Raw genomic sequence first — 23,445 nt, 5'->3', positions numbered from 1 at the left:
TTTGGTGCTAAAAATATTGTATTTAGCATGCAAATTACGCCCTGACAGCTCCCCAGAGCCTGAGCCCGTGGGTGCCGGCACCTTGTTTGTCATCACTGCAGTTATTCTCAAGGTGGTAAGAATATTCCTCCCTCACTGGGTTGATTTACGCTTCATTTGTAGAAAGTCAAGTTTCTGTTGTCAGGGCAGTACCAAGTTGTGGCCCCAGAAGACTTGGAGCTAGGGACCCGCCTGGAGACCGAGAGGAGGGAGAACTGTCCAGGCCGCAGTGGTCAGGGGCCTTCTCTGCTTCTCCCAGCCTGCCCTAGAGGAAGGGGATCCTGACACGGGACAGAAGACAGGGCAACGGACACAGGCAGACACAGGCAATGTCAGTACATCCAAGGCCACTTTTCCACAGAGGCTTCTCTTCCCTGGTGGGTGACAGGGCAAAGAATGGGTCCTTCAGAGGAAGCAGGAGCTGCAACAGGGGAGGTGGAGCAGTGGGGGCGACCTGGCTTTCCTTGAGTTAGACCCTGCAGACACAGGGGTCTCGCTACACTTGAATGCCAAGCATGGAAGTGGTGCTGCTCCCTTCTACCCAGGGGTCCTGGAAGGTGACTCATCAAAGTTTTATTAGTTTGGTGCATGGATAGTGATGTTACAGAGTCTGGGGCCCAGGGGCTCTCCCAAGCTGCAGCTTCCCCTCCTTCCTCAGGGCAGGACCAGGCCAGGCCAAATGGTTTTCAGCAGCCTCTTAGCCATGGGCTCCTCTAAGGCAGAGGCAGTGGAAGGGAAGGGAAACAGGAGAGAGAAAAGGCCAGAAGGAATAGAAAAGGAAAGTGGTTTTGCATCAGAGTGTCGCAGAGGCAGCCCCTCAAAGAACCTCTGACATCCCCAAGCCCAGGCTCAGATAGAGTTCCAGGGCCTGACCTCCCTGCCAGGCCCCAGGCTGGCCAGTAAGTGCTGTGAGAAGGGATGCATTGCAGGGCCGTCAGAAGGCAGCAGGCTGGGCTAGGGCAAGGAGTTCCTCTCCCCATAGACCCTCCTGGGCCCTTCAAGATGAGGGTTCCTCTTCTCAGAGCATGTGGAAACCACTTGGGGAGCTGTAACGGGATGAGGCGGGTCCGGACTCGCCAGGAAAGTAGAGGTCCACACTGGGGTGTGGGAGAGAGCTAAGGTTTTTGGCTTGGGAATCTCTGGGGTCCATCCTGCTGTCTGGTATTTACATGGGTCTCCCAGGACTGAAGTTGCCTGGCTCCTTGGCGAGAGAGCTTGCTTCCCTCCTGTGGGCCTTGCAGGGTGTGAACTGTTCATCTCCCCCCACCGCCTGCTCCACGCCAAGCCCCACAAACAGAGAAAACTGAGCCTCTGGGCCCTGACTCTGGCTCCAGCAACCCCAGAGCCCCAGAGGAAGGTCAAGGAAGGCGGCTGCATCTTTGGTGCCAAGGATAGGGGGCCTGGAGGTGGGAGGGGGGACTCTATGAGCTGCCCCTGAGCTGGGAGGCCCAGCCCCAGGGCTGGTACCATGCCCAGCTCACTAGCACTGCCCTGGCAGAGTGAGGGTGTGTGGGCAGTGAGGGGCACGGAGCCAAGCGAACACTGCAGGGCCTGCCGGGGTGAAGAGGAGGCTGGTCCACCCGGGCCTTCCTGCCAACGGTTCGCAGGAGTGAGGCCGGCCGGCCTGGGCAGGGAGGCGGGAAGCAGGCTGCTGTGCGGGCGGGCAGCAGAGTCAGCAGTGGAGGATCTTCAGGAAGGCCTTGCGGAACTCAATGTTGAAGGTGGTGTAGATGATGGGGTTCACGGCGCTGTTGACATAGCCCAGCCACGTGAAGGCGCTGTACAGGACAGGTGGGATGTTGCAGTCACAGTGTATGTTCAGGATGTGTGTGATGAAGAAGGGCAGCCAGCAGATGATGAACACGCCTGAGGGAGAGGGCATGGTCAGGCTGGTCCCCAGGGCCGGGGAGGCACGGCTGGGAACAGCTGCACCCAGTGTGCCCGGGCACATATGCCAAGACGGCGGGCTGTAGCCACAGCAGCACTGTAGGAGGAGTCCCGGTCTTGGATCCTAGACCTGCCTCTGACACCCACTTGCAGTGAAGGATCCCTTCAGCTCCCTCAGCCTCACTTTCCTCATTTGTCCATTTCCCACCTCTTAGGAAAGGGTACATGGGTTAACAATAAATCCAAAAGGTTACCATTCTGACCCCGGTTAGCCAGTAGAAATGGATATATCTACTCTACTTCCAGGTCATCTTTGAGGGCTATAGACCAATGCCACTTAGTTCTTATAGCATCCCCATGAGGTACGTAAGAAAAATGCTCACACCAGCTCTGCAATATACCCAAGGTCGCTCACTCTTGAGCAGCGAAGCTGAGAGCTGAACTCCGCCCTGTCCAGGTCCCCAAATGATCTTGCTCCAGCCTTCCCCCAATTTCCCCAGTCTTGGTGGGTACATACTTGCTCATCCCTGCCTTGAACTATGCCCTGTCACCCAGGGCGGCCGCCTACCTGCTCTGCTCACCTAACTCGGGTGCACTTTTTCCAGGACCTCCTGCGCAGGTGTGACATTCAGCCTGGAAGCAGTGTGTACATGGAATGCCCTACAGGCACAGGAGGCATCCCTGGAGACTGAATGGTGTCTGGGAAGAGTAGGGCCACAGGGCCGAGCCCCTGTGGACTGCAGCAGAGGGCCTGGCTCCAATCCCAGCCTACCACATCCCAGTCCCATGATCATGAGTGGTCCCACGGAACCAAGTGCTGTCATTCATAAAAGAAGGGAGGTAACAGCTGCCCCACTCACGCCCCAGGATCATCAGGCAGTCAAAGGGGATTCAGGTGCTTCCTGGAAGACAGAGTCACAGGGGTCCCTCCTTTTCCCAGCCACCCATATCAGTCCACCTTTTGGGTTTTGACCTTTACCACGTGGTTTTCTAGACTTCTATTGAAAAATCCTGCTTTGTGGACAAGGGCTGCTTTTCATTTAGATTGGGGGCCACTCCCCAACATCCCTTTTATTTTTCACAGCTCTGGTCCTATGGAATCTTGCTTGAGTGAAGTGAACTGAATTTCCCAATTCCTCAACAAGAGCAATAGTAATAAAAACCATAATAATGACACTTACATACGGATAGTGCTTTGTAGCTTAGAAAATGCTTTCACCAATGGATTGTCATGACAACCCTGAGAAGTAACCTACTATACAGATGGGGAGTCTAGAGAGAGAGAGTGACTTTCCTGGGCACACAGGCACATGAGGTTCTGGTGCCAGCATAATAGACTGATCAAATTCCCAGACTCTGGAGTCAGACTACCTGAGCTCAAACCACGGGTCCTCTTGGTCAGGTTTTATAAATTCTAAACCTCTGTTTACCCATCTGTAAAGTGAGCACAAGTACAGAACATACCTAATAGGGCTGTCTGTATGTCAATGGGCTTGGCCTGTGCCTGAGGAAACGCTAGCCCCATGATCCTGCAGCCATGGTTAGGAAGGACATGGCAGGGAATGGGACCTTTCGCAGACGCGGCTGTGGCCAGCAGCCAGGGCCGACTCACCGAGAACAATGGCGAGCATCTGAGTGGCTTTCTTCTCCTTCTGCTGGGAGAGCTTCCTACGGCTCATGGTCTTGAGGGAGGTCCGGGTTTTGCCATTGGGCATGGTCTGGATCTCAAAGATCTTGGCAATCTTGTGGTGGTCTTTGGCATGCCCATTCTTCTCTGGTTTGGCAGGGCTGTCAGGAGTGCTGTGGAGACCGTGGTGGGACGGGTCGGGGAGAGTCAGCTGGTGGTGGCTGGGCGGGATGGGGCTGTACCGGGTCCTCTCGGGTGGGCTGGTGCTGGAGAGCATCTCCATCTCCAGCTCCTGGGCTCGCCGGGCAGCCTCCTGCACCAGAGGCAGAGGGCTCTGGGTAAAGCCGGGCCAGTTCCCAGGCATCAGCCTCCCATCTCACTGGCCCCTCCCTTTCCCCCTCTGAAGATTCCTGCAGACACCACAGGGTCACCCTGCCAGGGAAGCAAGGATGTCACTGAGGCATGGGACCCAGGACCCATGACAGCCCTGGCAGGATTGTCCCTGTCCTTTTTCCCATGGCAATCCTCATGCAGCCTTAATACCCCACCTCTGTTCTGCCGGGGCTGAGTACCAGGGACTTCTCTCTTATAGCCTGAGCAACACTTACTGTTAGCAAAGTGCCAGGTGCCCCACTGGCTGCTGGGGTCAAGAGCTGATGATGTTTGGTCCTGCCTCCAGAAACTCATGTTCCGACTGCAAAGAGGGCAGCCACCCCTGTTCTCCCTGTCAAACAAGGGGCCCAGTGCTCCCACTTCATGGGTATCTGCACCTGCATACACACATGGGCTCCATATTCTCCTGGATAGACTGATCCAGGTGCCAAAGGGCTGACCCCCGGCGCCCCACATCTTCCCTGCTGGGGTGACCTAGAGGGCCCTGGCATGGATCCACTCATGACCTCCTGGGTTCTTCCGTAGGTTCTCCTGTTTGAGGCCTTGGAGGTGTTAGTCTGAACTTCTGAAGTGCAGCTTCACTATGTGCCCAGGTGGCGTAACTGGGCTGCTGCCTTGGCCCTGACTCTGAGGCTCTGTTTTGGCATCTGCCTCCTAAACAGCTTCTTAGAGTCCTGTCCTTGCAGTGCAGGTGAAGGCAGGACACCTGACCTGGATTTTGTATGTGGCCCTCTGTGGGTTCTCTGGCCCTGTTCTCCATCCCTCTGGAGGATGGAATGCCTGCTGCTTGCATCCTGGTACAGCCACCACCTGGCAGAGGTGGGGGTCTGCTGTGCTTCTGCACCTGAGGGCTCTATGTACACAGACGGCTCCACCACCAGTCCCTGCAGTTGCTCTATTCCGTCCTCCCCCAGAACCTGCCCATCCATAAGGCAGCTCATGTCAGTGGAAAGAACACAGGTGTGGATTTCAGAGTCACACAGGTCTGGGCTTAGTGTCACCAACTCTTGAGATGGGTGAGTTGCCTAATCTCTCTGAGCCTGTTTCCTCTTCTGTCAACTGAAGATCGGTTCGATCAAAGAGACTTACCTCCCGGGGTCGAGGTGAGGATTTGATGAGATAATAGGGATATGGTAGATGTTTGAGAAATGCGAATAGCCATTATTATCATTTTTATTATGTTGGTATGGCCAACCATTTTCTTGTGCACATCCATGCCTTGCAGAACCAAGGTGTCTCACTCCATGCCTCCTTGGAGGTGTGCACAGTGAGTCTGCCTTCAGCTGAAGCAAGGTGGGGGTTTCTGGGGGTGTTTCTCCCATTGACCAGCTTCTGAGGTCTCAGAACCATGGCCAGTGGGCTTCCTTAGGGACAGAAAGACCTTGCTCTGGGTCCCTGGCCTGAGCACTTACCACTCTCCGCCTGTTCACTGGGAAACTCCCATTAGACTTCATGATAACGGTGCAGAGTTTCATGTCCTCGGGGTGAGTACAGTTGCCCTGTGGAGTGAGCCAGCACATGGGTCACACAAGGTGGTGGGGATGGCGAGGGAGAGAAACCCAAAGTGCAGCAGTCCATGGAACTCAGACTGGGCAGAAGGGCTCAGAGATCAGTAGGGTGGGGGCCAGAGGAGGCAGTTAGGGCAAGGGAGAAGGCTGGAATGAGACAAACAGTGGTAGGTAGGACGAGGGACACAAGGACCTTGTTTTTTACGGAGCACCTGCTAAGGGCCTGGCACTGTGCTAGGCACACTTACATCCCTTCTCACATGGAATCCTCAAGACCACCCTGTGGGGCTGGTATTTTGATTCCCATTTAACAGATGAGGAAACAGGCTCAGAGAAGTTAAGCAACTTGCCTAAGGTCACTCAGCAAAAAAAGTGGCAGTGACAGGATCTGAACCCGATGTGTCTAACCCAAGAGCTCTTGTTCCTTCTGTGTGGGCACCTCTTTCCTTTCCTTTCCTTTCCTTTCCTTTCCTTTCCTTTCCTTTCCTTTCCTTTCCTTTAGTTTCTTCCTTTCCTTTCCTTTCCTTTCCTTTCCTTTAGTTTCTTCCTTTCCTTTCCTTTCCTTTCCTTTCCTTTCCTTTCCTTTCCTTTCCTTTCCTTTCCTTTCCTTTCCTTTCCTTTCCTTTCCTTTCCTTTCCTTTCCTTTCCTTTCCTTTCCTTCCTCCTCCATCCTCTTTCCTTCTGTGAAGGACTGAGTGAAGGGGAGAATTCACAAGACATCGGGGGAAAATGGAAGAGCAGCAGAGGAGAGGCATAGTGGAGAGAAAGTCAGGAAAAGGGATGTGTGTTTGGAGGGGAGGACAGAGAGTATGGAAGGTAAAGGAAAGAGGATGGAGGAGTCAGAGGAAGCTAAAATGAGACAGAGAAACCAGAAAAAAGGAAGAGAGGAGCCCACGGGGGTACCAAGCAAGAGTTGCCACCTTCAGTCACAAAGATCTCCAAGCAAAGACTTCTCCCTGTTGTTGAGTGTCATGGACCCTGCCTCCCTCTCCTGGAGACTCAGATTGCTCCGCTGAGGTCCATGCCTTCAAAATCTGCCCTTCCCCAGCTCCTGGGAGTTCCTTTAGCCTAGACCTAACCCTTGCTGAGGTGTCCCAAACCCCCACCTGAGCATAGGATGAACCCTCTTGGTAATGGTTAGGTGGGGACACTTGGAGTTGGTGGGGGGTGTCTTGAGACCTTTAGTGGAGCCCTCAGGTGGGCCCTGAAAGCTCGGCTGCTGCGCTTGGTGTTGACTCGCTTGCGGCGTCTGCGGAGGACAATGTAGATCTTGATGTAGACCAGCAGGGTGACGATGAAGGGCACGTAGAAGGAGACGATGGAGGAGTAGACCACGAAGGCCGGGTTGGCAATGATGCACTCGTTCTGGTCTGAGGGAGGGAGAGCCCAGGTGGGCAGGGAGTCAGCGCGCCCACTGGGCCATAATTCCACAAGAGCCCATTCATGTCCTTCCAGGAATGAGGAGCGATTTTACAGAGAACATGAATGCGACTAGATGTTTAAGGCTGCCTGGTCATCTTAGATATATATAAACGCACAGCAGAAACCAGAGTATTAAAAACATGTTGTGAGCAAAAAGCTAAGCTATGATGATGGACTGCTCCCAAGTCTTTCCATTACTATTCCCTCATTACTTCGTCATTAGTTTTGTCATGTCTGGGCATAAAAAGTGAAGCTGGAGTATCCAGAAGGAATGACACAAAAAAACTTTTAAAAGAGTAAACCATCATTTTAGTCTGACCTGTGTCTTGGGAGAGGTTGGCTACCTTTTAATGTTTGCAGCAAGATAACTTGGCTCTGTTTGTTGAACTCACTTGTGTTCCTATGTGTTTCATGTTTGTGTGCACTCCAGGTCTACCAGATGCCTGTCCTCTATCTCAGGGCCTTCCTGCATTAATCCAAGTATGTTTAGTGCTATTCCCACTTCGAATTCCTGTGATGCTTATAATAGATACTGAACCACACATTTTCAAGGCTTCACTGTATCCTATGTTGTTACGATCTCCAGAGGTGCACACCTGCCATCGCTGTTGCCTCCCTGATGAGAGAAAGTTCCACGCTGTCGGGGGCTTTTTGTTCTCTCTGTCTGAGACACTCCTAACTCTGCCTCCCACAGAAATGGGCACGTGGTCAGTTCACCTCCTGTTCGCTTCTAGCTTTCCTGCTCCAGGTGACTCAGGCCTGGCCTGGGTTTAACGGGCCCTGAGGGCTGCAACTTCATTACAAAAATACCATTGTCAGGGGCAGATGGAAGCCCAGTAAGCCTCCCCTATCCCATGTGCATGTGCACATATATACACATGCAGTTTGTGAAGCACGTCTTGCCTCTTCAACTTAATAAACAAAGTTGAAAATTCCCAGACATCCCCCTGAACCATTATCCCCACTCCTTATCCAACTCCGCTGTGTCCTGGACCACAGTTTCCTCTCTGCCAACCTAGGACAATTCTTGAATTGGGCTTGGCCCAGGACACGTAGCCTGGACTCAGTCCAGGGTGGCGATAGGCCCCCATTGGGCCTCCACCCATATCTGTGCCAGGAACTCTGCTCCCTCAGGGCCCTTTGAGGGAGCAGGGGCCCAGGGCCAGCCGAGCCCCAGGCAAACAAAAGCAGAACGTACCTGTGTTGTTGAGTCCGAAGAGGAGTGGGCAGGAGATGGTGAAGGACAGGACCCAGACGATGGCGATCATGACGGTGACCCGGCGCTTGGAGCTGTAGCGCGTATTGTACAGCATGGGCATGGCCACAGCTGTGTACCTGCAAGGGCGGGGGACCCTGAATCTGGGGTGCAGGCCCAGGGACCCCTCACTCCACAACATGCACACACCAGAGGCACCCTCACTCCTTGGGGCTAAAAAGTTGACACACCTCTATGAAACTTGCCTGAGATGCTAACTCAACCCTCCCTCCTGTCCCCAAACAAAGATGGCGAGGACAGTTGGCAAAGCCCAGACACTTAATTACTGGTGAGCTATTGTTTACTCTTGGCTCATATCTGTTATTCTAAATAGCTCCACTCAGATTTCAGGCTTTTCAAAGAACCATGGCCTGGATCTTTCCACCTTTGAAACTGTACCCACTGCACTTGTGCTGAGCCCATGAAAGGTGGAAATGTTTGTTGATAAATTGTTAGCCAGGCCCTCAGAGCAAGATTTAAGCCTTAGTTACTAGGAATTAACAATGGCAATTGTTTACAATCCTTCATCACATTTGTTTACCTGGCACTTCTCATTCATTAACTTGTTTCATCTTCCAAGAATGCTGTGAGGGAGGTAGGGTCATATCTGTGCAAATTAGTGGAAGGCTCCAAGGATGCGGCTCAGCAAGGTGTGCATGGCCTGGGACCCTTGGCCATGTGCTAAGGACATAAAATGCATAACCAGATACTATAGCTCCGGGCCGCAGGTGTCATCAGTGTGGGTTTCTAGAAAATGAAACTGAGAGCTCTGAAAATGTCCATGAGCTGCCCAAGGTCACGTGAGTAAGAGGTGATAGAGCTAAGGCTTCCATCAGAATCACAGTATTTCCCTTTTATACCAGTCACTGTCTGAGTATGCTTGGCAGCACCACTACCCATAGATGGCTTCTCTTTAGGGAGTGTGTGCTCTCCTAGCCAAACATACACACATGCACGCCCATACACACAAACGCACGGACCCACATGCACACAGCCAGCTGCACAGCACCACACACACCAGACACAGCCTGGCTTTGAGAAAAGCTGGGGCAGAGGGAATGGTGAGTGGCCAGAGCAACCTCTTCCACCCTGGCTGGGCTCACCTGTCGATGCTGATGGCACACAAGTTCAGAATGCTTGCCGTGCACATCATGACGTCCAGAGTGACGAAGATGTCACAGTGAATCCTGCTGAATTTCCACTCACCTACCACCTGGGGATAAAGCAACATAATGGATGAACAGCAGGAGGGGGAGATCAGCTTAGGTCCTGTAGACTGGTACTCCTGGAGCCAATGAGGTCACAGACTCAGGAGGCAGCTGCAAGTCTTGCGGGCATTCAGCTGGGGTATGGGGCATGATGCCCTTGGGTGTCTGAGGCCCTTGCCCCTCGCTCGTCTTCTCGCAGATACATAAGACCACTTAATGCCAATTACTGTGCTAGAAGAAAGATAGCCAACTTATACGGTGGGTCTCAACTTTCAATCTTAATCTCTGCAATCTTTGTTAACCCTATGTGTTTTCTTAGATTCTGTATTTGTGTATTTGGCATCCATTCATCACAGAGACACCTATATTGACTATATTTTTCTATTTTCTCTGTTCCTGATATTCTGGCACTTCAGAGCCTCGCAGACCCACAGAGAGACTTCCCGTCCCAGAGCTAGTTAATTCCTGAAGACAGAAAGTGACTGACTTAGGATGCCTCTCAAATGCAAGCCAGCCACCCTGTTTCTCTAACTCACACACACATCAAGCCAATATTTCCTTTGTCCCAAATTATCTCAGGTACCAGAGAGACAACTAGAGATCACCCCTATAGCCCAAAGCCTGCCAGGATGATTGAGACTAGCCAACCCTAGGTTGCTTTTTTTTTTTTTTTTTTTTTTTTTGAGACAGTCTCGCTCTGTCGCCTAGGCTGGAGTGCAGTGGCGCGACCTCAGCTCACTGAAAGCTCTGCCTCCCGGGTTCACGCCATCCTCCTGCCTCAGCCTCCCGAGTAGCTGGGACTACAGACGCCTGCCACCACGCCTGGCTAATTTTGTGTATTTTTAGTAGAGACAGGGTTTCACTGTGTTAGCCAGGTTAGTCTTGATCTCCTGACCTCATGATTGGCCCACCTCGGCCTCCCGAAGTGCTAGGATTACAGGTGAGAGCCACTGTGCCTGGCCCCCTAGGCTGTTTAATCTGCTCTGCCTTGAGTTTCCTGTGGGATCCCCAATAGGGCTGTGGCCTGGGCTTTCCCTTGTCCCTGATTCTGCCTCCTTACCCAAGTCCTGCTGCTTCCCCCTGCACCCCACATGGCAGGCCGAGCATCTGGCTTCTAGGGATATTGTGCATCACGTTAAACTCTTCCCAATGGCACTGGCTTCCCTGTGTTGTCACTCAGCCATACCTCTGTAGATTAGGTTCCAGGTAAAATTTTAGAATGCCCATGAGGAAACTGAGAACCAGTGAGGAAACCGAGCCTCCGAAAAGTGCAGTGATTTCCCCAAGGCCTGTGGGCTCAGTTCCTGGTCCTGCTCTGGCCCAGGCTCTGGCTGCACCAGGCAAGCCCTTCAGTGGTAGGCGCAGTACATGGCAGAGTCGGGGCCCCAAAATTATCTGTTAAGAATAATGGTGAAGATGAAGACTCTCCATGAAACAGAGAAGAAATTTCTGTTACTTCTTATACCCAGAGAACGAACGAAGGCAGATCTGGGCTAGTGCTCGAGGAACACCCGAGTGAGCTGGGGTGGGCAAAGGGGTTGCTGTGATGAGCTGTGTCCTTGGTAGGATGGGAAATGAAGAGTCTAGCTCCTGGCAGGAGCATGTTTCTCATACACACATGCACACAGGCACACACACACACACATGCACACACACTGCCCCCCCACCTCATACCACCCATTCACACACAGGCACACATGGCAGACTGTCGCTAGCACTCGGGAAGCTTGGAGCAGCCCCAGTTCCCTGAGGATGGAGTCAGGACAGGGAGATGCACCTTTGGCTTCTATCAATAGGAGCAGAGAGGAGCGGGAAAGCCCCCTCCCGCAGCCTGGAGTAGGGCAGACTGCGTGTCACTGTGCAGCTCGGCAGCAGGGCTAATTATAACCTTGCTCATTCTGATCACTGCCCTCTCTTCTGCTCCTAGTCATCCAACCAAACGCTGGCATTTAAGCTCAATGATGGGCAAGGCAGCTGCTGTCATCTTGTGTGGCAGAAACAGCAGCTTGCCCCAGAACACAGCAAGCCTCTCATGCGGCACTGTCTTCCCAGGGGCTCACATGGGGGCCTCGTACCAGGGCCTCTCCTGGCTCCCTGTGCTGCTGCACTGACCAGGTGGGCAGGAGCTGACAGCTGGATGTCTAGTTTGGGGGTGGAGGCAGGAGGGCACATAAAGGGCTTTCCTGGAATAAACAGAGTGTGCCTTTAGGGTACCACTGGGCAGGGAACCAGCGCCACCTGGTTTACATCCCACTTTGAAGCCCCTCCTAGGACTGGTACTTGGGGGCCGCTTTCAGGTCCCTGGGGAACTAGGTTGAGATATCAGGGCCTTCCTCCCTGTCTTCCTCCTCTCCTTCGCTCCTCTCTACCATCCTTCTTTCCTACAAACACTTATTGAGCAACTTACTGTGTGCCAGGCTCTATCCTAGGCTCCTGGACACGGTTGTGAGCAATTCAGACACAGTCCTGCCTTCATGGGCATCTTAAATCTGTACTTGTACTGGCCTATCTGGAGCCCAGAATAACAAAGAGATTTCCTCTGTGGTCCCAGGGGAAGCTGCCTTGGAGAGTAGTTAGGGCTGCTAATTTAAAGACTCAAGAAAATGCACTGGTGGCCACTGTCCTGTAAAACATCTACTGTGGGCATGGCACTTTATCCCATGTACAGTTCTTAAAACTTTTACAAGAAAGGCTTGCTTATCCCATTCATAGGTGAGGGAGCTTACGCTCAGAGAGGCCGTGTAACGGGGCCAAGTTCACCCAGCAGGTGTGCAGCAGAGCTGGAATCTGAAGCATCACACCCCATGCTCTCTCCTAAGCTGTCCTGGAAGGGACCATCTAGCTTATCAAAGTAGGAGGTAATTATGTGACAAGCACTTGATAAGCATGAGGTGTGAAAAAGAAAGATGATTATTTCAAGGGTGCACAAAACTAGGGAGGGTCAGAGAAGAAAACAGAACAAGATCACTTGGTGGTTTAGTAGCAGAGGAAGGAGTGGTCCCAGGTTTGCTAGTTGAACCCAAGGCTCTTTTCTTCATACTCCCAGGCACCCAGGCATCATTTCTTAATGCTTTTGCTCACATAAAGCTGAGATCTGCAGTATGGGCCCTGAGCTGGCTCAGCTAAGTCCTAATAACTATAATAATACTAAGGATTTACCATGTGTCGGGACTGTTCCAACCACTTGACGCTCATGTCTTAGAATGCAGACAGTAAGCCTCAGAGGCAAATGACATGACCACCTCTCCTCCGTACCTCCAGCCAGCTACTCCCTCTCCCTGCTGGGTGGCTTTGTTGAGAATGCAAGGGTCTCCCTCCCTCTCCTGGATAATTTTTCCTAAAGCATCACTTCTCCCTGAAAGTCTTCCCTGACATCCCCATGCTGGGCCACATGCCCCACACCTCCTATGGGGACTGCTCCACTGTCACCTGCAGCAGGCTGCACTGTAGGAGCCCTGTCAACCTCTGCATCCCCAGCAGGCCAGTGCCTTAGCCCATTGCACAAGGATTGGGGTAAGACCTCAGAGTGCTCAGTCAATGCTGACTGAGTGAATGAATAACTCTGAGATCTTTGTTCATCTTCTCAGTCTCCTGTTCTCATCTAGAAAATAAATGCACACAGGAAGCCCGTCTTTAAAGGGTTGTGAGGCTAACATGGAATGGCACATGTGGACATCAGGAACTCTTCCCATAGCATCTAGATGGAAAGGAGTAGAGCTGGGAGTTGAACCTGGTCCTCTTACTCCAAAACCAGTGTGCTTTTTGTACACTGAACAAGATAAATAATGCACACCTAGTCCTAAGCCAGACAGGTGCTGGCATGGCATTGCTGGAAATGGAACAGGAGGAAAAAGTCTGGATGACAAGAACATGTCTTAAAGAGGAGACAGTGCAGGGTGTGCTGACAGGACATCAGGGCAAGGTGAGACGCCACCTGGGACATTCTCTAGGGACAACAAATCTCTGAGATAATGTCCATTAAACAAGGCTCAGTGCCCAGCTCTAGTTTGATGAGATGCTGTGGGAGAGTTTGAGCCCTGCCCTGTGAGAACGGCTTCTGCACCCTCCTCCCCTGACACACTCAGCTTCACCTTTAAAATAAGGTGAACAAGCATGTTTAAAGGATCTGTTTGAAAGACTTATAGGTTCCTGAGAACCCCCTATAGCCCATGTATGGATTTGTCCCTACCCAAGTATCTGGGTAGAGACAGGGGGTCTGGAAGCCAACAGAAGCCATGCCCAGAGCCCCGGGCAGAACACACATTCCTTTGGGAAGAGGGTACCTACTTGCCTGGGGTGAACATAGGGAGTACTCTCTCCTTCCTCTTTATCCCATGGGGCAGTGAAGAGGAATGAGGAGTCCTCCCTATGTGGAGCAGTGCTGGATGTCTATTGTCATCTTCATCTTAATCATCATCGCCCATGGCTGACATTTACGTAGTGCTCACTGTGAGCCATGTACATTCTAATCACTTTTAATACATCAATTTATTTGATCCTCAACAATGCTATGCTGTACGATACTATTATCTGCATTTTCTAGATGAGGAAACTGAGTCACAGAGAGGTTGTTTGCTCTGCCATTTTCCCCTATGGTCTGAGATCTAGGACATCCTTTGGAAGAGGGAAGAAGGAGAGGATCAAGTGTAAGAATTAAGAAGGCATAGACAGAGTCTAGGGGCCCTCATAAACATGGATCCAGGGGGAATTGGACTCCTGGCCTGTGTCAACTGAATATTTGTATGTGGTTTTGTATTTGTTTTTCCTTTTGGCTCTTCCTTAATATCCAATTAGGTCATTCTGGAACTTGCAGCCTGCGTTGGCTGTAGTAAACCAAGGGGTGATGGATCAGAGCTCCCTTGGGGTCAGGGTGGTGGTGACAACAGTAAGCGCACGAGCCCCTTGGGGGCCCGGGGACAGGAAGGTGAGCTACTTTCCACCAGTCTCACCTCCTCACCTGAGCTTCCTCATCTAGATGTCTCCTCTGTTTAAACCTACAAAGCTTTGGCATTTTCTTTCAACAACCCCTTCCCTACAGGCAGGGATGGCCTCAGAGGCACTGGTCAATTCCTCTTCTGCTCAGGGCAGGAAGGTAACGGTTCAGTGGGCAGAGCACCGGCACTTTCCTAAATGCCTGCTCCCATGCCTTCCCATGCACCCAGACTCCCAGGTTGCTTCAGCCTTGGACAGGCCACCCTAGAAAGCCAGGCAGAGAAAGCGGCAGGATCCGGCTTGTGCCCACTGATGATCCCTAAATGCTCCCACATCTGCTTGCTGGCTCTGAAGCTGTCTTCCTGGAGAAGAATATCTGCTTTGGGATTTCTCCAACAGCATTTCTCCCTGTGACCTGGGTGAAGAAAGGCAACTTCTTCTCCAAAGCCTCTATTTCCTATTTTTTTAATTTTAATTTTTATTTTAATTTTATGTTTGTTGAGACACTCTGTCACCCAGGCTGGAGTGCGATGGTGCAACCTCAGCTCACTGCAAACTCCGCCTCCCAGATTCAAACAGTTCTCCTGCCTCAGCCTCCCAAGTAGCTGGGATTACAGGCGTGTGCCACCACACCTGGCTAATTTTTGTATTTTTAGTAGAGATGGGGTTTCACCATGTTGGCCAGGCTGGTCTTGAACTCCTGGCCTCATGGTCTGCCTGCCTTGGCCTCCAAAAGTGCTAGGATTACAGGCGTGAGCCACTGTTTGTAAAGTGAGAAGAGTAACATGGACTCCCAGGGTTACCAAGAGTATTCACTGCGTCTGTGTCAGCAATGCATCAGGTACAGTGTCTAGACTGTGCTGCCTACTCCCCATTTTGAGGTGCAGAGCTGGACCGAGAAATGAGTGACTATACAATGATTCCTAACAAAAGGGCTACAGCATAGTCCATGGCAGCCTCTACCTGGAGGTCCTGGACAGGGCCCCAGAATAAGCTGCGGGAAGGAGAGGTGATATGGGGAGCATAGAGCAGCAGCCCCATTTCTGAAGTGGGGAGATGGGAATGAAGGTTTCAGGGGCCTGGAAGCATAAACACGCCCCTCCTTGGGGATCCTCGCCAGTTACTCCTATTTCCAATATGACGTAAGGAGCTAACTCTGAGGCCAGAGTTCCAGCTTGGACTTGCCAGCGTGTGATGCTGCAGCAGTCACTCAACTTCTCTGACCACCTGGTTTATCAACTGCAAAATGGTGGCAATAATGCCAGCCTCTGAGCTGCTGTGAGGGTTATACAGAAAAACGCTATGTTTAAAGTCCTTACATGAGGCCCAGCACTTAGCAAGCACTTTACAATTGGTAGTTACGATTATTAAGCAAACAATCTACCGGTTTCGAAAGGAGAAAAAGTAAGCCCAGAATGAAGGAAAAACCACCTGGGGAAGCACCAGGAAACTCACTGGTAAAAGCCAGTGGGGAGCTAAAGTCCCCAGTGTCCAGGGCAGGGCCCTGCTGGAGAAAGTGCTGGAGCAAGCGGGGGGCCCACCTACCTCCAGGTAGACGACCCAGGGCATGACCAGTGTGGCCACGAGGAGGTCGGCCACCGCGAGGCTGACGATCAGGTAGTTGGTGGTGGTCTGCAGCGCCTTCTCGCGGGACACGGCCATGCACACCAGCACGTTGCCGAAGACGATGACTGCGATGAGCAGGGTGAGCAGCGTGGCATAGTAGTTGTAGTGGGGTCTGTCTGCCTTCCCGTCCGACCCGTTGAAGGGCCGGCTCCAGTTCTGCCTCTCCAGATCATCATCGTACCAGGACAGATTCAGTGGATCCATCGGGGCGGCGGAGCCACTGGGTGGCCAGGCTCTGGCCAGGAAAACCGGACACAGGGTGTCAGTGGGAGGGCCTTTTGCAGTGGTCTCCAGGGAGAAGACCAACTCCTGGCATTTAATAATGAGAATTCTCCAACTCGGGATTTTAAGGTTTATGGCTAAGAATTTTCTTAAAATGTTGGGCCTTCTGCCACTCTTTTGCTAGCAAGTTTTTACAGCTAGTAGGACAAATGAGCAAGCACAAATTTTTTTAAACATATAAGATGAGCTTGAACAGAGCTGATCCATCATTTATTTATTCCTTCAACAAACACTTCTTAAGCATGATCCATGCCCCACATACTTGAGTGAACCAGGCTTGCTACCTTCCAGTCATCGAAACAGAAATGGGTATTCATTCATTCTTGATTCTATAAATATTTATTAAGCATTGTTCTATATAGTTCTAGAAATATAAGCAGGAACAAAATATACATGGCTCTGCAGATCACATTCTAGGAGAAACAACAGCCAATTAATCAAGCAATTACATCTATGGGTGATAGTTAGTAGGAAATGGAACAGGGAGAGAGATACATAACCTCAGGTATTCAGGAAATTCAGGAAAGTTCAGGTATTCAGGGAAGGCTTTCTGGAAGAAGTCATGTTCAACAGACAGACACCTGAAGGATGTGTAGGAATTAGCCAGGTAAAGAACTGGGAGTCAGTGGAAGGTCTAGACATTGGAAGCAGTATATGCAAAGCACAGAGATAGAAAACAGGTGGAGGGCCTGAAAGAGATTCTGGATAGATGATGCGGAGGGACCTGGCAAGGGTTGAGTCTGGGGAGGTTGCAATAGGCAAGATCATAGAGGGCGATAAAAGTCATGCTAGGAGTTTATACTTGATCCTAAGGGCAGCAGGAGCCACATAATCAGATTTGCCTTTCAAATAGGTGATGCTGATAGCATTGTGGAGAATGAAGAGGAGGGGCCCAGAGTGGAAGCAGGACACCAGCTGGGAGACTGTAACAGGAATCCAGATAAGAGATGATGAGGTTTGGCAGGATGCAGGCAGTGAGGGCCCTGCAGAATGGGCATCTCATCCCATGGAGGGGAAAGATGTCTTGAAGTAAGTATCATCTGGGATGAAGTAGAAGGAGAACTTAGCCTGCTAAATGAGAGAGGTTGAGGGGGGTGTGTTCCAGAGAGACAATATGACATGGCCCAAATCATCAAACAGCAAACAATTCTGTTTGGCCAAAAATGTAGGGTATGGCAGTAATGCTGAGGATAATTAAACTGCAGGGACATTTGTAGGCCAGATTGGGTCTTGTCAGCTGGAAAGTCACTGAGAGGTTGGGCCCAGAGACATGACCCTATTGGACTGGTGTTCTAGAAAGGTGTATGGTGTAGAACAGAGCTCAGAGGGGAGTGACGTTTTGGCTGTAATTTAGGTTAGAAATTGTGGTCATCTGAATAAAGATAGTGGGAATGAGGATGGAGAGACCTGTTCAGAATCAGCGGTTAAACTGGAAGTCAATTTCATGGTCCTTGGTCCTTGGATAGGTGTGGGGCAAAAGTGGGTATGGGACAAGCAGGGAGATAAGAAGTCGAGGGTAATGCTAGGATTTCTGCCTGGGGCTCTGGGAGGCTGGTGTGGCATATTCACAGAGAAAAGGGACCACAGGGGCACAGGAGCAGAGTTGGGAGGCATCAGGAGTTGATAAACTTGACAGCCTGAGTTTTGGTTGTGACTGAAGCATAATACACGGATAATATAGTTGGCTTTTCAGCTAACAAAAGTCTTCTTATTTTACACAATAGAATTAAACTTATCTGCATTCCAAGGCATTCCATACAAAGCACATGACTTCCAGGTAGTTTGCTACCCCAAACTGAAAACCGCCAATTGATGCCATTTGGGATGAATGTGATGCCATGTCCAATCAATGAACAGGGCACACCTCCTGCAGTGGGTCAGAAGGGATGGTGGAAAAGGGTCTGCCCAACCTCCACACTCTCATCCCTGTCTGACACACCCACTCTTCCAGCTTTAGTAGAAGAGTATGGATCATGTCTTACCCACCACCATCACTCTGGAGCCTTGGGGAAAAGCAAAGTGCCTAATTCCATGTGGGGTGACATGGAATGCCACCATGCAGCAAATCTTCCAGTTCTAAGGTAATGAAGCATGTGTCATATTGATGCTGTATTCTGCAAAGCCAACTGCGCCCTCTTCCCATTTGGAGCCCACAGCGGGAGGCCTGCATGTATGTATTGATCAGGCGCCTTGGGCTGCTTCTGACATTCATTTACTCAATCAGCATCTATTGAACCTGCTGGGCATAAAGCACTGTGCAAAGCAGTGTCAGGGGCCTGAGGCGTGTGAGGCACACTCACTGCCCCCATCCTGACCATCGCTCTCAGCTTCTCCCCCAACTCCCTGCTGCTGATGATAGCATCATATACTTGTAAAAGGTTTTATAGTTTGCTAAGTTTTTTTGATATACTGTCGCATTTATCCTCAAAACAACTGTCAGAGGCTTTTAATTATTTTCCCTGTCTATGGCCGTACTACCTGGAACATGCCTGATCTTGTCTAATTATTATCCCTACTTTACAAATGAGAAAGGGATTTGGAAAACTCTTCCCTTCACTTCCCTTTCCTCTGCTTTTCCAGTCCCTATGCATCCTTCAAAGCGAGTCTTGCCCAGAATCCTCCTGCCCTAGAATCCACCCATGTCCTCCTGCCTGAGCCATCACCCATCCTCTGCAGGGTCCTGCAGCACTGAAACACACCCCAGTGCTGCAGGAGACACCTATTTAGGAGTCTCTTTTTTTCACTGAGATGTAGACGTCACAAGAGTTACAATCTGTCTTGCTCATTCCTCCTCTTGTTCTTGGAATGAACAACAACAGAAAAACATACCATCTTGTTCTTTTCCAACTCCTGACTGCGGTTTGCGGGCAGTATGTATTCAACAGACGTTTGCTGAATTCAAAGCTCTGTTAGTGCAACTGGGAAGAAAACCCCTTCCCACTTGAAAGGTACCCGAGGGTGCCATAGATGCTGCACGCTGGGTCCTGTTACAGTCTGCACTATGCTCTTCCCTCAACCCACAAAATGTATATACTGAAGTCCTAACCTCCAGTGCCTCAGAATGTGACTGCATTAGGATACAGGGCCTTTAAAGAAGTGATTATGTTAAAATGAGACCCTTAGGGTGGGTCCTAACCTATTCTGACAGGAGTCCTTATAAGAGGCACTTTGGACATAAAAAGAGACATCAGGGATGCGCGCGCAGAGGAGAGACCATGTGGGAATGCAGCAAGAAGACAGCCATCTACTGCCACAGAGAGAGGCCTTAAGTGAAATCAGTCCTGCTGATACCTTGATCTGGGACGTCCCAGCCTGCAGAACTGTGAGGAAATAGATTTCTGTTGTTTAATCCACCCAGTCTGTGGTATTTTTATCACGGCAGCGAGAGTAGACTAATACAGGTCCCTAGAAGTAGACTCTGAAGAGGAAATCAGCCTGCGGGAAATGTACTGGGGAGTGCTCTCAGGATCAAGATGTGCAAAGGAGTGAGGAAGCAGGACAGGCCAGAGGGAGAAGTCACTACAAAGGCATCGGGCGACCCCACAGGGCACCCTACCAGTTGCCAAAATGAGGGCAACAGGGTAGGGCCTTTAATCCCCTCTCATAGATGTCATAGCTTGTAGCTGTCCCAGGGAAAGCAGTGTGGCCTTGAAAGAGGCATCTCTCCTCAGCAGTGGGCAGTTACCCAGAACTGGCAGTTGCCAACACTCCCAGTAGTTGGAGATGAGGGCTGTGGTCCTGCAGGGGGATCTGGGCGGCACTCCACAGTGTCTACTACAGTTGATGTTCAGGAGCATATGCACATGAGTGTGGCTGGGGTGTTTGTGGAGAACTTTCTGGAGGAGGAGGATGTAAACTGGGATTTAATTTTCTTTTAATAGAGACAGAACCTCACTTTGCCACCCAGGCTGGAGTGCAGTGGCACAATCATAGCTCACAGCAGCCTCAACTCCTGGCCTCAAGTGATCTTGCCACCTCAGCCTCCTGAGTAGCTGGAACTACAGGCATGTGTCACCATGCCTGGCTAATTTTAGAGATAGGGGTCTCATCACTATGTTGTCCAGGCTGGTCTCACACTCCTGGCCTCAAGAGATACTCCTTCTTTGGCTTCCCAAAGTGCTGGGATTACAGGCATGAGCCATACCTAGTCTAGGATTTAAAATTATGAGCACAATGTAGATGGCAAATGTGAGCACTGCAGGTCAGAGTGGGGTTGAGGGTGAGCATTCATTCTCTGGAGCGCTGGTTACTTCTGCAGGGTGAGGGAGAGTCCCTGTACCCAAGTTCTGAGAAAGGCCTCACGCATTTGATTTTCTAATCTATTATTTATTATTGGTTGTTCTTGTTGTTTTTTGTTGCTAATACAAATGTAGTATATTTATATTACAGAAAAAAAGGGAAAACATGGCAAATGCCTAAATACCTGTAACCCCTATAAGTACCTTGGTACAGGGCTTTTTGTTTGTTAATTTGTTTTGTTTTTTTTTTTTTTGTTTTTGAGACAGAGTCTCACTCTGTCGCCCAGAATGGAGTGCAATGGCGCAATCTGGGCTCACTGCAAGCTCTGCCTCCCGGGTTCATGTCATTCTCCTGCCTCAAACTCCCCAGTAGCTGGGACAACAGGTGCCCGCCACCACATCCAGCTAATTTTTTTTTGTATTTTTAGTAGAGATGGGGTTTCACCATGTTAGCCAGGATGGTCTCGATCTCCTAACCTCGTGATCTGCCCGCCTCGGCCTCCCAAAGTGCTGGGATTACAGGCGTGAGCCACCGAGCCCGGCTGGTACAGGGCTATCTTTAACACCTGGTGTCAGCCCTGGTTTCTATCGTGTCTTCAGCACCTTATCTAATTGGGGCTGGCATCTCTTACAAGCAGGGGTTGCCTGGCTGGCTCTCACTGTATAAATATCAAGCTGAGCAGGAATTCAGACATCAGCAAATCCACTGCCACAGAGGAGGTACTCTAGCCTGAGAGGTGCTAGTATGACATTCGAGCTGAGGACTAAAAAACTTGGGTTCAAGTCCCAACTCTACCACCTACTAACTTTGGGGCCTCAGCCAGATGATTTGGCTTTCCTGAGCCCGGTTTTCCCATATGCAAAATAGAGATAACAACAATTGTGAGTATTAAGTAAGATGACTCATGGCCATGTGCCAGGCACAGGTAAGCCCTCGAGAATGTCAACTTTAAAAATCAAACCAAGCCAAAGAATGAAATGAAACAAGCAATCAGACCACAAGCCAATGGCTCAGTGAGATGAAGGGGCTAGTGCTGTTCAAATGCAGCTCACGAGGGTCTGAGGTCCTCCTGGGCACACTGCCTCCTATGGCCCATCCTGAAAAGTAGGCGGCTGGATGAAGGGGAGACAGATTTCAAGATGCAGCCACCAATTCCTTGGGAGGAAGTAAAGGAAGGAAAAGACAAAGACTGTCCCTGGGCCCTGGCTGCAGGACAAACCCAAGTGACCCTTGGGATGAGGCAGCTGCTGGCCTGGAAGATCCAGCTCTCTCAGCCCAGCTGCTATAGCCAATGACTATCATACTAATCACCACATTTCATAGACTCTAAGACAAAATCGAATGAAGATGCACCACTATTTTATGTACCACTAGGAAAGAAAAAAAAAATGCTATCCAACCCCAGTACAGCTCCAAGATGTTGTCCATTGTAAAATGCATTCTGATTTCAAAGACATTAAAATGGTGGGGGTAGGGGGATGTGCATTGTAGAGTAGATAACAATACAGGGCCTTCCCAGCATTTCTCTGCTGGCATTTTCTCAAGAGGCCCGAGTTCCCAGGCTTCCCTGCTGTAGCTCCAGCCCATCCCTCCCTTTTGTCCATCTTTCTCTGAACTGCACAGGTTGTTGGGCTCCAAGGGGCATCCCATGAGAATACACAAGTGAGGAGCTTCTCCATCCTGGCTGGAGCTTGTGTTCGTGGTAGGGGAGTGAGGAAAGGTTCCCAGTGCTGCTCCAGGTATGCTGGGCTGGTTCTGGCTCCAGAGAAGCCAGGTGAGTTCTTTGTCCACTCTGGAGCTTGTGGAGGGAAAATGCAAAGCCACATAACACATGGCACCTTATATTTGCCATGATGGTCCCAATTTCTTGTTCTTTTTTTAAAATGGAGATTGGCTAAATACATAACCCGAGGTGCATTATTCTCACATGAAAATTTTTTTCAGAGAAAGTGACACATTATATTTAAAAATCTGTTGTTGTCAAAAACAAGCATTTTGATTTGGGATTATGAAAATATGATCAACTTGCTCACCACCCTCCAAATGTCATCTCCATCTTTCTCCCAGGTGACCCCTGCAGCACGCATAAAAGCTGACAAAAGCTCCAAATCGCAGTCCCCAGTCAACAAGAACTTAATGAGCACCAATAACATGCATGGACACTGTTATTTCCCAGCTCTTACAGGTTGAGCTACTTGACAGTGTCTCCGGGATGGAGGATCAATGATCTAACCCTGTAGCTGCCAGGCCTCACTCCAGGGGTGGCTGCCTCTCCCCTAAGGCACCTTTCTGTGCAGGAAAGTGGGGGTAATTGCTGCTCCTCATTCTACCCTCACCAGGCAGATGCTTGCAGAAAAGGTTCCATGGGTCCTCTGAGGCCTCCTAGGCTTTTCTTTCTCAGCTGCCCTGGTGGAAGCCAGGAGTAAGGGGAGATTGCATTTGTGTGGTGACCTACAAGCTACTGGTCATCAAAGAGACAAAGATCATCTGCTCCTCATCTGTCTCCAGGACTCCTTGCTCTGCCTTAGCTCAGAAGGGCAAAGATCTACAGAAATATCTTTCAGAGTCATCCATTCTAGTGTTCAGGACCCCTGCCCGTCAAGTTCTCCGTAACATCTAGCCTAATTCCAGCCTTCTATAATAGTGGCTCTCTTCAGAAGCTTCAGAGCAGAACTTCCCCAACAAGATGTTTAGAATGCATCAAGGTGAATAGAAATATCAGGTCAACTGGGATGTAGAGCCAGGCATTTCCAACCTCCGCAGCCTCTGCCGTTCACCCTATGCGCCTTACAAATGCTACTATTTTCTGTGTGTGCCCTAATTTGGAAATTAGCTAGCTCTCAAGTTGAGAAGTACTGGAAGAGCCCAGATACCTGGGGCTAAGCTAGCCCACCCAGGCTGCCCCAGGCAGGCCACCCTGCTCAGGCCACCCACTGCACTGCCCCCAGGAGTAGAGGGGACAGGGAGTGGGCAGGCCTTCTGGGATATAGATGAGGTATGGAAGGGGTTGCTTTTCCAGTCACACCC

At 50.6% G+C, this 23,445-nt stretch overlaps 1 protein-coding gene across 3 annotated transcripts in view; it reads right to left on the bottom strand.

Moving 5' to 3' along the window:
* Nucleotides 1-577: 577 nt before the first annotated feature.
* DRD2 (dopamine receptor D2) overlaps nt 578-23,445 on the bottom strand; it is a 66,461-nt gene continuing 43,593 nt past the window's right edge. Inside the window, exons 2-8 of one of the 3 annotated variants that reach the window (XM_030918254.1) lie at nt 15,817-16,132; nt 9,235-9,344; nt 8,075-8,211; nt 6,634-6,824; nt 5,359-5,445; nt 3,539-3,866; nt 578-1,905 (exon numbers count right to left, since the gene is read on the bottom strand). In XM_030918254.1, the coding sequence (XP_030774114.1) occupies nt 1,712-1,905; nt 3,539-3,866; nt 5,359-5,445; nt 6,634-6,824; nt 8,075-8,211; nt 9,235-9,344; nt 15,817-16,101 (1,332 nt within the window). In that variant the 5' untranslated portion in view covers nt 16,102-16,132 and the 3' untranslated portion in view covers nt 578-1,711. Of the gene's footprint in view, nt 1,906-3,538; nt 3,867-5,358; nt 5,446-6,633; nt 6,825-8,074; nt 8,212-9,234; nt 9,345-15,812; nt 16,133-23,445 lie in introns of those variants that run through there. The other 2 variants (XM_030918255.1, XM_030918256.1) reach the window with 2 other exon arrangements.

This window comes from Rhinopithecus roxellana, chromosome 15 (genome assembly GCF_007565055.1).
Source record: "Rhinopithecus roxellana isolate Shanxi Qingling chromosome 15, ASM756505v1, whole genome shotgun sequence".
NCBI classification, from domain to species: Eukaryota; Metazoa; Chordata; class Mammalia; order Primates; family Cercopithecidae; genus Rhinopithecus; species Rhinopithecus roxellana.
The sequence above is the reverse complement of the archived record's forward strand: the minus strand, read 5'-3'. Positions and strand labels throughout refer to the sequence as shown.